At 41.1% G+C, this 17367-nt stretch overlaps 1 protein-coding gene across 2 annotated transcripts in view; it reads left to right on the top strand.

The window, feature by feature from the left end:
- LOC111221724 (contactin-4-like) overlaps positions 1 to 17367 on the top strand; it is a 159931-nt gene that overhangs the window by 127628 nt on the left and 14936 nt on the right. For both annotated transcript variants that reach the window (XM_022745247.1, XM_022745246.1), the window contains exon 12: positions 11608 to 11735. In XM_022745247.1, coding sequence (XP_022600968.1) covers positions 11608 to 11735 — 128 coding nt within the window. The remainder of the gene's footprint in view (positions 1 to 11607; positions 11736 to 17367) is intronic.

Raw genomic sequence — 17367 nt, 5'->3', positions numbered from 1 at the left:
TCAGAAGCCAATGGGTGACATCACGGATGCTACAACTTAACTTACAGTCTATGGGCATAACCGTGGTGTTAAAGTGGTCTTCTCTCTAGTCAAAAAAATTATCTGATATTGAGACTAAACACATCATGCTGGATGTGTACTTGTCATTCATCATGTCTTCATCTTCTTAATATTTGTAAATCAGACCGAAAGACAAATACAGTTACAGCTAAGACAAGTTTTAAAAACCTTTACTGTCAGTTCCCCTTGAAATACAGACAGCCATCATTCTTCTGGCTTTATCTCTCATTGCGCAGTGATTCCATATTTAATAGGTCCAAATTACACACACCCTTGTCATAAAGAAAACACTATCACAACTCACAACGGCCACATCCGAGCAGCTTGACACGCTAATGGGCTAGCGGGTTCGAAGTCGGCACAATTTACTTCGAGAAATCAAAACGCCGTTGGGAAATTGGCGCGGATGTCAGCCCCTGCTTCCTCACGTATTTCTTATTTTATCACTCGTCACAAATTGAGCTCAGATTTACACTTTGAGGCCTCCTTAATTCTGCTTTTTACTTTTGCCAAAACATTGACACACAAACACACACACACACACTGAAGGAGCGAGTTGTGCTGCATGAATCAGCGAGCATGAGAAATTACTATCACAGGATGTGCTCTGACTCATTTCGTGCCTGCAGCATCTGCTAGGTATGTTTATAGCTTTAAGTGGTGTCTGTTAATGTCGGAGCTGTAGGTGCGAGTTTAACACGACAAGTTTTCCGAGTGGCTCGCCGAGTTATAGTGAGACGACACAGGGGGCTTTCTGCATGTGGCGTGGATGTTGATTAGCCCATTAGTCTGTAGAGAGAGTGAACACTTGCTATAGCTGGATTGGCTAGATTCTGTCTGTAGTCATGACCCACTGGTACAACTGTCCCTCATGCATATTATATATCCCTCCTACATTGGCAGAGCAAATAAGCATGGCTGTCACGTAAATGAAGAGATGTCTCGCAGAGTGATCTCCATTTATAGGCCCATCTGCTCTGCCAGACGCACTCCAGAAAGAATCAGTGTCAGGAGAACACCGAAACTGCAGAGGAGGCATAGCGGCGAACTTTGCATTAATTTACTTATCGCACATCTTCCTATCTTTCTGTGATGCCTTTGTTCTGTTTCAAGGAGATTTTAATAAGAGTCTCATCAAATGTCTCAGGGCTTAATTTTATGAGGACTTGGAATTAATAAGCTCTGTATGGAAACAGGTGTATTAATAAAGGTGGTGATTAAATGATCTGTGTGAACGAACGGCCCAGAACTGCTATTTCAGTCTCCTCATTCTTCGGCTGCATGCTGTTATACTTATTAAAAACATTGTTTATCATGTTTAAATGTCACTTCACATTTTTTCTCATCAGATCTCTAATTTCCTCATCTGCTCCTAATTGAACATCTGCTGGTGAAGTGGAGTTCTGACTCTGTGGAGGTTAGCAGTGTGAGTGAGCAGTGCCGGGCCCGAATACTGACAGCTTATGTGCCCAGAAGGACTTATTTCATTACTTTGCCTTGAGGAAAGGTTTACTACCTGACAAGCCTGCCGTACAACAGCTGACTGGTGCTTTTCATTTTGTCTTTGCCTACACCTCTTCCACTCTGGCTGTAGCTTATAAAAAGGAAAAAAAAAGAGAAGAAGAAGTCAACGTGAATGAGCACAGTTTCCTCCTCGCCTGAGAACGGGAGCAAACTGAGGATTAGCGCTTTGCTGATCCCAGCAGCTGCAGACAACACCCGACACTGTTCAGAGGTGCCTACCAGAACACACATCCGCATAGCAGATTAAATGTTTTATTTATCCAAACATGTCACAGAGCTAGAGCTGCTCAGGAGGGGGAAATAATCTCATTGGTTGGTTTAAACCTCAGTGGGCAGCGCTAACAGCCTACATCTGTTTTGGAGGGAAGGCCAGGTAACAGCTAGCTTGATTTGAAGTAATAAAAGAGCATTTCAATGGTCAAAAGCATCTCGTCATTAGTCATTCATGGCTTTGGCATCCATGATGTTGGAAGGTGAGCAGGGTTTACAGAGTGAAGGGTAATGATGGCAGCTCAGACATGCTATTTGTTAGCAAGGGTGACTAATCTGACCATGACAGGACAGCTACTAAAGGCTAACTAGCCCGCTCATATGACTTAAAATAGCTTGATTATATTTTAATAACAGTTAGCAAGATTTCAAGGATTCATAATACTGGCTTTTCTCCCTCCTTGTCTTTTCTCATGATGTGTCCAACCTTCGGCCGCGGGCTGCCCAGAAAGTCACTTCACCCCAGATGAATATGAATCACTAGTTTGATATATTTGTGGCTCTGAGCGGGGGGGGGGGCGGACGACTGCACCATGTGTTTGACATGATGTGATCATCAGATAAATTTGGATTAGATAAACGAGCAGCGCACATTGCTCACTGTGGATTATCAACATTTGCCCGTATTAGAGACATATTTTATTTGTGCAATAGAAGATAAACATTTACTTCACTGACTCACCAAAATTAGATTTTTAGGCCATGCAGTTAGAGAATTGTGCTTTATTTTATATATACAACATGGTAGATTGTTGTTGTGTTTTTTTTTCCTTTATATAGTTTAGATCTAAGTTTTGTTCAAGATGCTTTAGAGTTTTGAGATGTGGTGAGTCACAGTGTCATCTAAACTCTCTCCACAGTTAACTGATTTGTCCAACTCATACCTGATCTGGGTCAGTTGACCGGTCACTGAACTCCTCCCTTGAGGCATGGCAGGGCTGTCAAGCTCTGGATTTCTCCACATGCTGAAGCAGTGTGCCTCGGACAGTGATAGTCCGCACATAAAGAGTTTGGACAGTCTGTCTTTTTGTTCAGCGCTGAACTGAAACTGAAAAGAGCAAGCTGCAAACTTTAGCATGTCCAACTAACTGCTGATTTTACATGTATCCTCATCATAATTATAATACTAGCACTAACTAGCCCACTGCAGTACAATATCAGTGCTAATTTAATTCCATGTCTTCTACATGGATCATCAGCTGGTGCGGATGCTGACTTTTGCCTGAACCCTTCAGCCTCAGGCTCAGTTTTTTAGCACGATATTTTGTACATAGCCTTTAACAGGGTTTCAGTTTTTACATCAGTCATTTGAATTTTCATTTTGAATTGTTAAGTGGTCGACCAGAGGCAGTATTTTCAACAAAAACTGGGCGCTAACATAGCTTAATTACCTAGCAACAGAATTGCAGATGTTAAATTGTGCAAGAAAGCTTGAGTTTAGTTTGTCATGTAGTCTTATACAGGTTTGCTCTTAAAATACATGACAGTAACAATATTTTTAAAATGGTTTAAAAGGGTGTACGTGCATCCATGTGTCATCTACTAACAGGTGGCAAGAGGTTTAAAAATGTTATTTTAATTAAATCTGTCTTGAAATTTAGATAACTTACTTAATGCACACCTGGGTAAATATATATCCTTTTCTCAGATTGTAAAATAGTAATGGGAAATTCTACAGACAGACTGCTGATGGACAGATGATACATCAGTCATTGCTTTTCAGTCATGATCACAGGCATTAATTGATTTTCTTGTTGTATTTAGAGAGACCATCAAAATGATTAGTAGATCAATTCACCTTCCAGCCAACTCTCACATCCCACTGCATCACTCACAGTCGGGGTATATCCCTCCAACCATTAAGACTTCAGATTGTGTAGTCCTATAAATTTTCCATCGGTCAGACTGTACATTTGCTTAATTAGCAGTTTCTCCTTCTCTGGAGCAGGAGGATGGAGGGGTTGTAAAACTGCAAGGATCTAGTGCTGACTGTCTTACACTCAAATAAATCTCAGACCAGAGATAAAGTGAATTCTGAGATATTTGCTGAGATTAGGTCAGAACCCTCTTTACCCGTCTGCATCCCATGTACTGCTCGCCAGGATTATTTTTATCTGGAAGACTGTGGCTGATATCATTTTTCAAAGTGAGAATCCGCCAGCGCAGCATGAGTAATCCATCTTGGTTCCTCTGACAATTTCCTGCAGAACATGTGTGTGCTCTTTATTCCTGAAGGGATACCTCAGCACATAAGCAGAGATGAATATCTCTGGAAGGGGAATAAACCAGGAGAACAGTTTGTGATTAAAGGAATCCTCTGGAAGTACATACACAAACCCCTGTGCAGCCCGCGCTGATAAACTCCCTCTACTTGCGATGCAATTACCAACACAATCACATCATGTTCCACAGACGGGAGTTAAGATGTTCTCAATCAGCCTGCTTCATTAAGACACCTTCCTATAAAAAAAAAAAATGCACTTTTACACAACATTTATTTTGAGAAGGTTCATTTGCACCGTGGTCCTTAGACAGTAGATAATGTGTGTGCACGTGTGCATGTGTGAGAGAGAGTGTGAGGGAGAAAAAACTGTTTGTTTTTTTTTCATCATAGGCACGCCTGGGGACATTATGTCATCCTGAGCACTTTCCCCCTTTATTTTTGAGGTGAAACCAAATACCAAAATGTGTTGTACATTTAATTTCATTTATCTCAGCATTATGAATATTGAGGCTTAACTTTTCTTGTTATTTAGAAAATAAATCTAGTGACCAATTCCTGGAATAGAAAATCCAATATTCAAATGGTCTAACAAACAGTACCAAGGGCTGTTAGTATTATAATTCAGTACACAAGTGTACAATGCCTGCTGTATCTATCAAAAAAGTAATAATAATGAAAAAAATAAAAAAAAAATAATCTGAGCTGTTGAGGCTATGGGGAAGAACTTGCCATTTCCCTGCTCACATTATGGTAATACACACTGGCGCAGTAGCAGTAGTGTGCATTTCATGGAGTAAGAGATTAATACTTGCGTCGCAGCCCAGCACCCCTGTCCCCTGGCCGTGTTTTTATAAAGCAACCGTATTGCCAAAGAGGCTTTAATGCTAGCGAGTGCCCTGGAGACAAGTGTCAATACACAGTGAGCCAAAAGGAAAAGTCATTTCAAGTATTGCCTGCAACTTAACTCCACTCGTAATGTAGCCGAATACACAAAAAACACACATAGCCCTGCTTTTAGCTGCAGAGCTTGGCTTTGTTGAGACTTGAATGAGTGCATATTCTGTGTCAATCATTCTTAATCAGCTGCTCTGTCTTAAAGCAAGAGCTCCATGCAGCAGTCGTCGCAAAGGCACTTGTTATATTGTTGTTGAGCTTTGACTGACACCTCCAAAAGATCCCCGTCAGACTGGCATTTTCCACACGATTGATCATAAGGTAGAGTGCTCTCTCACCACTCAGAGACTGGTAAAGTAAACTGTAATTGAGCTGCCTAATAACTTCTAACACTGAGGGTGTGATTCGTGCTCCTTTTTTCGGCTGCCAGGCATTTTTAATGTGATCAGCACTGACTCGCTGGTGTATTGAAAGCACAACTCCTATTTTTTTTGTTTCTGCAAAATTCAAACCTCCACAACTTTTCAGATTCAACACATTGGTTGCTAACTCTCCAATAAGACATAAGTAGTCAGATGTAAGAGAAAATGGTCTTGTCATACAGTGTCTCACACAGCTTTATGGTACTGCAGTCATTTATTTAGTTCCATTTTTGGACCTGCCTGCTTCCATAGTTGTAGAAAATAAATAGTGATAGTTAGTGAAATCAGGGCTAAACTTGAATTCAGTAGTGTCATGGCATGCTTTTGATATTTTTATTGATAATTTTTTTATATATTTTAAGTTTTTTTTCAAAGACTCTTTTGGCTGAGAATACAAGTAAGCTACACAGCAGGCAGGTTTACAGTTAAACAAGCATGCTACATGCTAAGTCTACAGCCAAAGCTAGCAGCTCTGTGAGGTTCTACATAGACAGCTAATGGTGTTTTGAGCTAATTGCTAATGTTAGCGTGCTAACATTCTGACACGAGCACAATGACAAAAAAACATCAACATGCTGTTGTTTAGTAGGTATAATATTTATCATGATATTTGAACACGCTTAGCTTGCTAACATTTGTTAAATAGCGTTAAACAAAAAGCACAGCTAAGGCTAATGGGAATCATTCGTTTTTTAGGGAAATTTTGACCTATAGCAGCCCTAGATGAAATGTCAGGGGATCATCAAAGTTATTAAGGGACTGACCGACGGACTAGAAAATAAAAATAAAGAAAGAAAATCAGGACCAGAGCTAAGCTGTCAGATAAGCAAGAGCGCTATCTTCATACAGCAGAGTTAGCTGGATATTTTTAAAGTTTAATAGCATGATAAAGTGTTTTGCGAGGGGTTTTGTTTGGTTGACTCTGCCACATTCAAATTTCGTCAGACGCGACTTTACATTTCAAATCAGTTCATCATGTCCTATGATAGGGCCATGTGGTAATACTCTGAACATTTGCTGCAGCTAATGATCCATGTGACAAGGTGAGAGTCACTGGAACAGGTTTGAGTACAGCAAAAATCTATATCAATTACACCTATATCGGAGAATTGTCAAAAGTAAATGCCCAGGTGTCCCTGTTTCACCAGCGTCAGCCAATCACTTTGTTGGCTCAAAGAACAACAACAAAAAAAAAAGAACATTCCCTCATTGTGGTCTCTAATTGACCGTTAACCTTGATGTTGACAACTTCACAAGAAAATAGAAGGCACATTCGTTTAGTCATGACGCTGCATAAAGCAGGTATCTGAGAAGTCGTACTGCAGTTGCATCGTGCTCGGCAGGTTTTAGCGTCCTGGGTCTACGCTGCACAGCTGGGCTTGATTTATGCCGCTGACAAGGCCGTTTCTCTCCAGCACAGCACACTGTGGGGAACCTTAGGAGAGACAGCCTTTCAATTTATCTCAGTCTGCCCCTCCCCCCTCTGCACTTCAGGGTTTTTAAAGCAGTCAAGAGCATAGATCAACACCTGAAGTTAGGTCCCACCCCTTGTCCCGACTCAGAGGATATGGTGACCTCGCCTCTTTTCTCCGCACACTCGCCACATTACAGCCTCTCGCCTCCAGCGCTGTTAGCAACACTGACGTTTTGATACAATTATGATTAGAAACATCACCTGCGGGTAGGTGGATGATGGTCAGCGTGGATCGGAAATAGTAACACACAGACCTCACCTTATCTGTGAGCTCACCGCGGCGGGCAAACACAATATCAAACACGTCCCCTGCAGTACTTTTTTCACACTTACTTTTTCCATTTAGTTAACTGGTATTTGGGAAGTGAGTTAAGCAAGCTGTCTGTGCACTGAGGCAATAATCTGTGTATAGAGGGCCTTAGCTGAGACTAATTATTTGCTGAAATCACCATAAGCTTGTGACGATCTCTTTTCCTGTGGCCACATGGCTGAGTAATTCCACTGATAGAATCTTAACCCCTATTTTCACAAGCTGTTTTATTTACCCTATTAATTAAGTAGAGATGCACACAGGCCTCCACCCTGCAGTCATGCCACCAATCAGCCATGACGTCTCAGAGTCACTAGAGTATTCATGAACAGTCCTGTTTAGGACTCTCAAATCAGAGTCTGAGCTGTGATTACGCATATTGTTTGCATGTTGAATTTTTATGAGTGCCCTCCTATTCTTGGACGACATTAGCCAGTTAGTGTGTTCATGTAGAAAGAAAGCTAACATGATTTCACTCCCTGCTTGCTGCCATTAGAAAACGCCCTCCACATTCTAGGCCCACACTTGGTTCAAAGCCACTGCTCTCAATGTGAAATTTTGTGACTCATTATTTGGATTGTGACAGTTTCCACTCACAATGTAGAGTTTATCAAACAGATCAAAGACAAAATATGTCTGAATCAAACATCAAAACAAGGCTTTCAAGTGTCTTTTTGATTGCAAGGAAGCTTACAAAAAGGCAACGTCTGCATCTGTTAACAGTGTCTCAAAGAGAATGTAAGGAAATAACAAAAACAGGCTTTTACTTTGGACTAGGCTCTTTCCTGCGATTTCCACTTCACAGTGCCCGTGATAGCTGCTCTGTGACTGATGTTATTTGTCTCTTTCATCTTGTCACAGAGCGGGGAGGATCAACACTGTACAGCCCCTGTCCTCAGAGGCTTGATCTCACCCAAAATACACACCTGTGTTTTTTTTGGATTACACGAGTGCATTCGGCCGTCTAGCTGTGCTCAAAATAATTGCCTCCTTTTAGGAGAATTATTGCCATGTCCATTAAACCTGTGTGAGGCACGGATGAAAGGAGTGGCACTTGTGTTCATCTCACCTGTGAATTATTGATACCTGCCCCTCCGCTGGCTCCCCTCGGGATGGAGGTGGGAAATGTCTCCTCATATAATGGGCACGCTGCGCAGACATGTTGTCGAGGCTTTGGCAGAGAGGAGAGAAGACAAGAGCAAAACCCAAATGTGTTAATAGTAAGCCCCCCCCATCTCTTATTCACCACCGCTGTGTCTCAGTTGACTTCTACTGTATTTGACCTCATCTTTGCTTCCATTAGCTTCAGATTGAAAATGCTGAACACTTATGCAGACACCCCGCTCTGCTCCTCTTACTTTAATGTCAGTGAAAGAGGAAGTGCCTCCCCAGTCTTTCATATGAAGCTGCAGAGACAGCAGACGATGCGGTGAATGGCTGAGAACAGTCTGGGCTCCACGGGGGGGCTACTGAGGATTTAACTCCCTCTAAGAGCCATTGTGCTCGCATGCAGCACCACTTGTTAGCTCTCCACAGAGCCTACTCTTACAAGATGCATGGTGCATGAGTCACATGATAGCTATTTTGTCCGTGAGGATATGGGATTGTGGGTACACAGAACGTAGTGCACAAATGCAGGTATTTAGTTATGTTGAGGTATGGCTGTGAGGCTCGCGCTGGCTGACTTGAACTGGGTCAGAGCTCGTTCTAGTTCAAATAATGTGTTTTCACTCTCACTCAGTACACTAGTTAATTGATAGTAGATGCATATGTGGGAAAAAAACAGCACTGTAATGCAGAAGTATTAGCTGTATTTCACTTCTTTTTTTTTTTTTAGATAATGTGACTCATGAGACTAAACTTGCTATACATACAGGATGCCAGCAATGTAATGTAATTAATGGATGGCAGTTGTTTTAATTGTGCTTACTCTGCTTAGGGTTATGGTCTTGTTGTAGGACCGTGGTGCCATTTAATGGGCAGTTTTCCTACAAATTTATCAGCCTCCAGGTTTATTGTCATTAACTGTGGGCCCTCCTTCACAGCGATATATGCCCCTCATGTAACTGATGGTCACTGCTGGCTACTTTGCATTCAGCACTTTTTCTCTACAGCCTCATATAAACCAAGAAGTCTTCACTCAGCAGCACCATGTGGTTTCAGAGGTAGACTCCTTTATACTAACTGTCTCTGCAGTTTCTTATCACATCCACCACTTGAAAAAGAGTCAATGAAAACAGTGAAGCACTGGGAAAATATAACACTGTGTCACACTGTATCAGGCGCATTTCACAAGTACATCCAGTTAAATGTATCACTGGTGCAAAACAAAACAGCCTGCGCAGCTAACAACAGTGAAAGCTGATGAACCGTTTGTCTGTGTCATGTGTCATTTAGACTTCTACTCTTCCCTGTTTGAGCTCAGACCCCATCATCAATTATTTCTAACTGTCAAATAGCTGTTCAATCAATCAAAAGCAGTAAAAAGAAGTTTCAGCTGATTTGAGGAGGTGACATCAGTCTAGATTGTTAGATCCACACAGTATGTTACTTTGAATTCGGGCCTAGTAAGAATCTGAATACAATAGTGACAGATTGTTTTAATTGGTGTTTTACATTTATATCAGTTACAGAGGGTTAAGGAGCAGCCAATAATCTCACATTTACTTTTCCTTTCTATTAAAGTTATTATAAAAATATACTGTAGCAAAAGCTTTTCTGAAACCTTAAAACCCCTATAATCAATGGTTTTATAATAATATAATAATATATATAATAGATCACATGACTAGTAACAGGGGTCGTTCTTAGTGATGAACTCAGAATATTACCCGATTCTTCATTTCTTCAAAGCGGTGCATTATAACGTCTTTCAGCTCGTGTGGCAACCTCACTATTTATAATTGCTTTCATAGTGACGTTTTCAGGCCACAAACAACTTTCAGCAAAAAAGCTCTCAGATATATAGACTAGCTGCCCAGCATAGTAGACAGATGAAGTTAGCAACTAGATGGTGAACATGGTGGAATATTTCCCTTAGGAGTTGGTTTAAACCAAAAACAGAGCTAAAAGAAGAGTGGATATTGGACTTATATTTGCCAGTCGGCTTCTTAGTTTAGACTTGTACTGTTAAACATCTGATAAGAGATGAAAACAAACAAAAGAAGAATTGTTACATGGAGTAATATGAAACCTGTGTTTTTGCCACCCAGTGTCACAGCAACAAACTATGAACATGACATTAACATTCACGGTTGATATGGTGAAAATTTTACCTATTTTATACATACTGCAGACATGGAGCAACACTGGCATTTATTTGTAGTTGCAGTTCTGGCCACATCATGAATGTAAGTTTTTAACTCTGTTTTGGTCTCTACCAACCCCTGAAGAATATATTTGGCTCTTTAGCCGCTGAATGCTTCGCTATGTTTAAGAGCTACTCGCTAAGTATGCGCGGCTGTTCTTTGGTGCTGTGAAGGTAGTGGACAGAAGACGACACTAATGAGAGCAGTGAGACTGAACCAGCACAGTAGAGCTGTGGACCTTAAAAACCAAAACAATTAGCTGCATGATGCTAAAACTCTCTGCAGAGCTGAGGGAAACTGTAGTCGGGTGATGACTCTCTGGGGGTTGTTCACTACAAGCGGCCCCAACCCCATTACTCATTGTCATTTGATTCATTGTGGATCTAAAAATATCCACTGGTGCAGCTTGAAGTGTTTGTGCACGTGTCTGCGTAGGTCTGGAATAACACATATGTGCCTCTGTGTATGTCTGTATATAAAGATCTCTCCCTTTAGTTAAATTTGTGGCTTGTGTGCTTGAATCTCTAAAACCCTCTCTGCCATCTAACAGTGGATGAGTCTGTTCACTGTGACTCCTTTGACTCACAGGTGAACTCATTCATAGGTGAAAACAGCAATTTACTGGCCACACATCATTTTCTCCCCCTCACAATCAGGCTGACGCCATTTCATATTTACAGTGTGCACATTCAGCAGAGCATTTCAGATAATTAAAATTCAGCCTTCTTGTGTTGGTCCACCCTTGATTTCCCACAGTACCTTGGTTTCAAGGGCACAATTTCCATGTTTGCTTGTTATTTAGAAAATGTGAAGTTTTGTTAAGGCCTTTTGACCTTTCTTGAAGCACTCGTGGCCACTGTGTAAAGGGCATGAAGCCACCGTTGTCCTAGATATCTTGAAGTCATGTTCTGAATTAATCAGCCCTGAAAATACAATTCTATTTCTCATCGTCATCTGCAAAGAAGCAGGACTTAATAAGAGATACTGAGAAATGTTCTCTGCTCTGTATTAGTCACATATTTTTGCTTATGTCGGCCCCAACTTTTACATTGTATGCAGCATTTGTTACTAACAGTGCAAGCCAACAGTAATATAAATAATTTGCTTTTTTTTAACCACAGGGTCTCGATTCTCAACAACGGGAACCTTCGGATATGGAATGCAACCAAATCCGACGCAGGTCTCTACACCTGTGTGGCAAGAAACCAGTTCGGCGTGGCGAGCAGCACAGGAAGCGTCACAGTTAAAGGTATTTCCTATTCCCTCTTTAAATTTCATCACTGTCTCTTTTACAGCTCAGTCAGCAGGGACCCTGACCAATAAAGTACTGGACACCTTTTTCAAATGCATGTTTTTCACTCTGGCAGCACGCGGAGTTGCTTGATATTTCATTCTGCTCCTTGAAAAACTAACTGATGTTTTCGATTTCATAAATAAAAAATGACCACCATAGAGAAGAAGGAGCGATTTCTGAGGCATCTGACCACCTCGCTCCATCTTCTGGTAAGTCATGAGAAGCTGGGGTTTTTATTTTATTTTATTTTTTTTCTTCTTTCCTCTGTACTGTCATTACTACAGAGACAGAGACACCTCGGTTGCTATGTCTGTTTGCAGAGGTGTTGAAAACATTCAGCTCACTGCCTCGGTGCCGCCGGTACTGTCAAAGGATATGCTGTGTGAAAAAGGCCTAGTGTTGTTAGATCATCTGGGCTGGGGATTGCATTTCTGCTCTGGTGCTGTGACTTATTATACTTCATTAAAAATGAATGTGAGCTGGGTATAAAGTGCTGTGCATTGAGTGGCTTTATTCTGTGCACACTGCTGTTTTTCTGTCCTGTTTCCACAGGGGGATAGTGTTCTCACCTCCTTCCTGGGGGATTTGCTGACTTATTCAGCGAACTATACCCTCACTGTGACCCCCTTTTCACGGAGGTTGCATGGTTCATTTGTGTTATTGTTGTTTGTTCTGCCTTGATCTTCCTTGTCAGCTGGCTTGTGAAGATTTATAGAACTATTGATCTTCAGTATATCGGCCTTAGGGAGAAAAGTTCATGTCTCATATTTCAAAAGCTTTGGTATGGATTTATATTGAATGTTTATATGTATATTTCAACAGATTGATGGAACAATCCTACCAAATATTTTCGACAAATCAGACAGCTGCAATTGCATTTCTTCAGTTTCACCACAAGCAGAATATTCTGAGACGTTAAGACGCTGCGGGCAAGATTGTGCTCCGCAGATTCATTCAGCACATGTATGCACGTATGCTCATGTGAACATGCAGCACACACTCATCATTTGTCTGTGCCGCTCTAAACCTTTCACCTGGTAGAGGATGAACTGCACTGGTCAGAAAAAAAAAAACTAATAAAGTGGTGACAAAATCCTTCCAGTTCCCCAGACTTTATGATGAAAAATGTTTTAGTGTTTTCCCCTTCTCTCTGAAGTTAAATCATTTTTTATAAAGTCTAGAAGACAAAGCTTCTCCTTCTTCTTCTTCTACTATAGTTTATGATTTTTGCTCAAAAGTTCAATCCATTTAATTGTCTTTCTTCGGCAAGTTAGTGATCTGTAAAATCCCTTGAAATGCCACGTCAACACAACAGCAGTCTGCTAAAATATCAGTTGATTTTTTTTTTTTCTCTAAGGGGTTGCTATAGAAACCTGGATTAATTGACTTTTATTTAGCCCTGCAGGCTAGTTTTTGATAGATTGAATACTTTGAAAAACATTGATTAATGTCAATGTGAATAACAGCAAGAGAAATGTCCAATACTGTACCTACACAGTAATTCCCCCTTTTTTTTTCTTTTTTTTTTTTTTTTTACAAGAAAACACATCACATAATGGAATTAAAAAAAAAACTCTGTGCCAACTCTGTCTTCTGTAAATCACTATCAAGGCATGTTTCCTTTTTCTGTTGAATTATAAAAGACAGATTTCATATATTATGAATGCTTGAAAGTCAGCAGCAGTCAAGAATGTGGGGAGAGCTTTAAGTGCACCTTGCAGCTGATTTACGCTGATGCATCACTGTGCCTCCCACTGACGACGCTGTCTTTCTACAAAAATGATCAGTAACCATTTGCATTTTGTATTTTTCTAACTGCAGTGAGATTTTAAAGCGCAGAGCTCGATTTGAAAACATAATAAAGAAACTGAACCTGCTTTTTACCCATTTATCACACATGGTGTAAGTCATACAGAACCCCCCACCCCCAAGCCAATCGGGATGAGCGGGGGGTGGGGGGGGGGCAGTGAAACCTGCCGCTGTCGCTGTAGATTCAGGTCGGTGGCCTGTATGTGATTTTCCAATCAAGCTGCAAGGAAACACACCCTCATATGAATGTCGTCTCAGCATAAACAGACAGCGCCGTTATCCACTTATTATTCTTGTGAAAGGGAATACAGGTTTTATTTGACACCTTCTCTCACTCGCTTCCTTTCCATCATCATACGTTAAAGCTGTTTTCTGTAGCTGATGTACAAATGTTCCTGTATATGATCTTGTGCCTTTCTGTCACAGTCGATATTGTTTAGAAAATGGGATGGGGTAATTTACATGCACTATTTCATTGAGGATTGGAAACCTGTTTAGTGGGGAGAAATTTGTGTTGCGGGAGCGGCCCTTATGGGAGATGACAGTAGTTTATTCAAATTGACTTTGGTGATATGAATGCTGAAAAATACCTGTCAAAAACCATTCGGTGTCTCCTGCTGCGAATAAGCCACCTAGCAAACAGCGCAGGAGCAGTCACAACAGATGAGCCCTGTTAATGTCCCCATTATTCCAACACTGGGGGGGATATTAGCAGATTAATTGCACTTGATTATAGATGTCCTCCTTGAATTTTGATTACACTGGAGATGAGCCGTTGCAATTAGGGTTGCCTCCGATCATTACAGATGGTCAGTGAACTCAAAACTTCGAAGATCATACTGTGTTCACTTCTGGTTGCCTCTGAAAACCCTGAAGGCAATTCATCTTCCAACACTGTGACACATCATAGCAACCCTCTGCTTTGGAGGTGCGTATCACAGTGACAGAGTTGTATTTAAAGGTCCAGTTTTATACTTTTCTGCTGTTTTTATATACATAAGAAGATACAGTGTATTTGTGGTTTTAAATACCAACATTTGTACCAAGAACAGGGTGATATGTGTCGGTCTCAGGGCCTGTCTTCTGACTGATTGTTTTTTCACCGACGCGCGGCTAGGCTAACCACAGGTAACAGATTGTAGCCTACTGCTCTACCTTGAATAAACCTCACCTGTAAATGCAATTGGCAAATATCAGTCAGCACTGAAATGAGCTGAACGGATGGTCAAAGTCAGACTAAGATGCTTTAGTATTTCAGAAAAACTAAACTAACAATACTACCATTGGGATGGCTGTGCAATGATATTGTGGCTTCCTGACGTCCAACGATTGTGCAGCGTTTCCTCAGCATCTTTGTCTTGCAAGGAGCATGGCTGAGCGTGGTGACTGTAGAGTTGGGACATCACAAAGTTGTGGAAGTCCTGACGGCTCGTTTTAAGGCACATTTTGTGAATACGGGCTGCGTGAGTTTCTCCCTGGACTGAGTGTTTTGATTCTGTAAAGTACCTAGATCTGGTTTATAATCATAAAAGACATGGAAATATCACTTTCTACAATATGTGACCTTTAAGGTATTTGACCCTTTTCATCCATGCTACAGTTGGAGCATGACTCTCATGTATCCCACTTTGGTCCAGACTAAAATATCTCAACCTCTATTGGACAGACTGCCATGACATTTTGTTCAGACATTAATGATCACCAGAGGATGAATTTACTTTTCATCGAGCGCCATCATAAGGTCAAAATTTGAATTTGTCCAATACATTGGTTTATGACCAAATACGGGCAAAATTAATTATATTCCCACAAGACTCAGATTGTACTTTCTGTTTAGTGCTAATTAGCTAACAATAACATGCTAAGGCCCCTTTAAACTGTGTGAATTTGGACTTTGTGAGATGAAATTTGACAACTGTGAGAGAGACATGGTAAAATCTTTCGTCTTCAGTCCAACACAATAATGCTGGATCGCACTAGGATACATGTCAATTTGAAGGTTTGGCAACCTGTAAAAAATTCAGAAATTTAGGAGCAAATTCTCACAATGTGACTGCTGCCACGACACACATTTACAAAGCAACCAAGTAGTGTATGGCGTGAAATGATACAAAATACTTTGGCCAGCACAACATTTCTCAAGTGCCATTTTTAAATAGGTGTAGGGAAAAATGAAATACACACACACTCGCACACAATGATGTGAAAAAGAGGTTTGCAGGACCTTGCAGAGCTGAAGAGTGCTGCATTTTCCAAACATAAAGAGCTGTACAGATGAATTAACATCCTTGTGCTGCACTCATCACATAGCTTGACATGACTAATATTATGACTAAGACTTTATTAAACTCATCTCACCCATGACTTGCAATGAACTTACCCAGTCTTGTTGTCATACAATCTAAAGGTGCCTTAAGACGGTGAACAAGGCAGACATACAGTACGTGATAAAAATCACCATCTTATCGCTGTCATTGTGAGCAAGTTAGCACGCTGATATTAGCATGTTAGCTCAGAGCAACACTGTGTCTGAGTGCAGCCTCACAGAGCCACTGGCATGCCTGTAGACTCTCAGATTTGTTAGATAAAAAGGATTTTCTGGGATCACATGAAATTTATTCTGAACTCAGTCTGAAAAGATGGCGCTGATCAATGTCTTTGACAGTTTTGGGCTTTTGGAGGTTGAAGACAAAGGATAAATCATCTGATCAGTTGACCCGCAGCTCTTTTCAACACTGGAGAGGAGAAACGGTCATGAAAATTATTCTAGTTTTGTACCAAGGTCTGGGAGGTATTTTTCCAAGCAAAACCCCTTTTTGTCCATGTTGAATGGCAGCGACTGTGTGAAACAAATGCGATGTGTGATTCCTGACAGCCATATAGAAAAATAATGAGCAGCCATCTGTCAGTGATCACCAGCAGGTTGCTACAGATGTGCCACAGCACAGCATATGAATACAGCATTGAGAGCATTTTGTATGTATGTGCCGAGCAATGTAGACAAGATTTTCCCTTCTATTGAAGTTTGTCCTTGAGAGACCTATGGAGAAATAAGTTGTATTTAAAAAAGCCGTGTCAGAGGAGCTTGTGATCTGCTGATGAAAGCATTCTTCTTGGTTTGTTGATTTGAAAGACGAGGGGGGGGGTAAAGTTAGGAGTGGGATGATTTCTTTTTATAACGGTCACCACATTTTTTGTTCCAAATGACCTGAGAGATTGCTCCGAGGATTGAAGGGCTTCCTCAGCAACGTGGAATGAGATGCATAATGTTACATCGATTTACCTTTAAATACATGCTATGAACCATAGCCCTGTTAGATTTTGCAGATCCTTTTTAGAGGCGGCTTTTGACCTGCCAGAGACAAACCATTTCCTTTACAAGTTTGTGTTTGTCTTGAACCGACATGCCTCCGGATCCACACACGAGTCTCAGATTGAAGCACTCAGTTTGAAGGGTGAGGGTGAGGCACTGCTCTGGTAAATTTGTTTTTAAAATTCCCGGATCACGTCGCCTGTGGCTCTTCCATGCCCTACTCTATGCATTATTCAATCTCACATCACTCACCTTGTGTGAAAAACTATAGAGTGTATAGACACTCAAGGAGAATACATGCTTACACATTACAGTTTTAGACCATTGAAGCTGGGCGGGACTGTCCGCGGGGGGGGGGGTTGAGCATTATTCATGAAGGGCTGCTGTTTGTGAGAAGACTGGTGAAACTGGCCATGTGAGGCGTGACAGTACATCTCGGAGAGGAGCAGGAAGTCATTTGGTAAC

This window comes from Seriola dumerili, unplaced genomic scaffold, assembly GCF_002260705.1.
Source record: "Seriola dumerili isolate Sdu_G_001 unplaced genomic scaffold, Sdu_1.0 BDQW01000088.1, whole genome shotgun sequence".
Lineage (NCBI taxonomy): Eukaryota > Metazoa > Chordata > Actinopteri > Carangiformes > Carangidae > Seriola > Seriola dumerili.
Note: the sequence above shows the minus strand (reverse complement) of the source record. Positions and strands in the feature narration are given on the sequence as shown.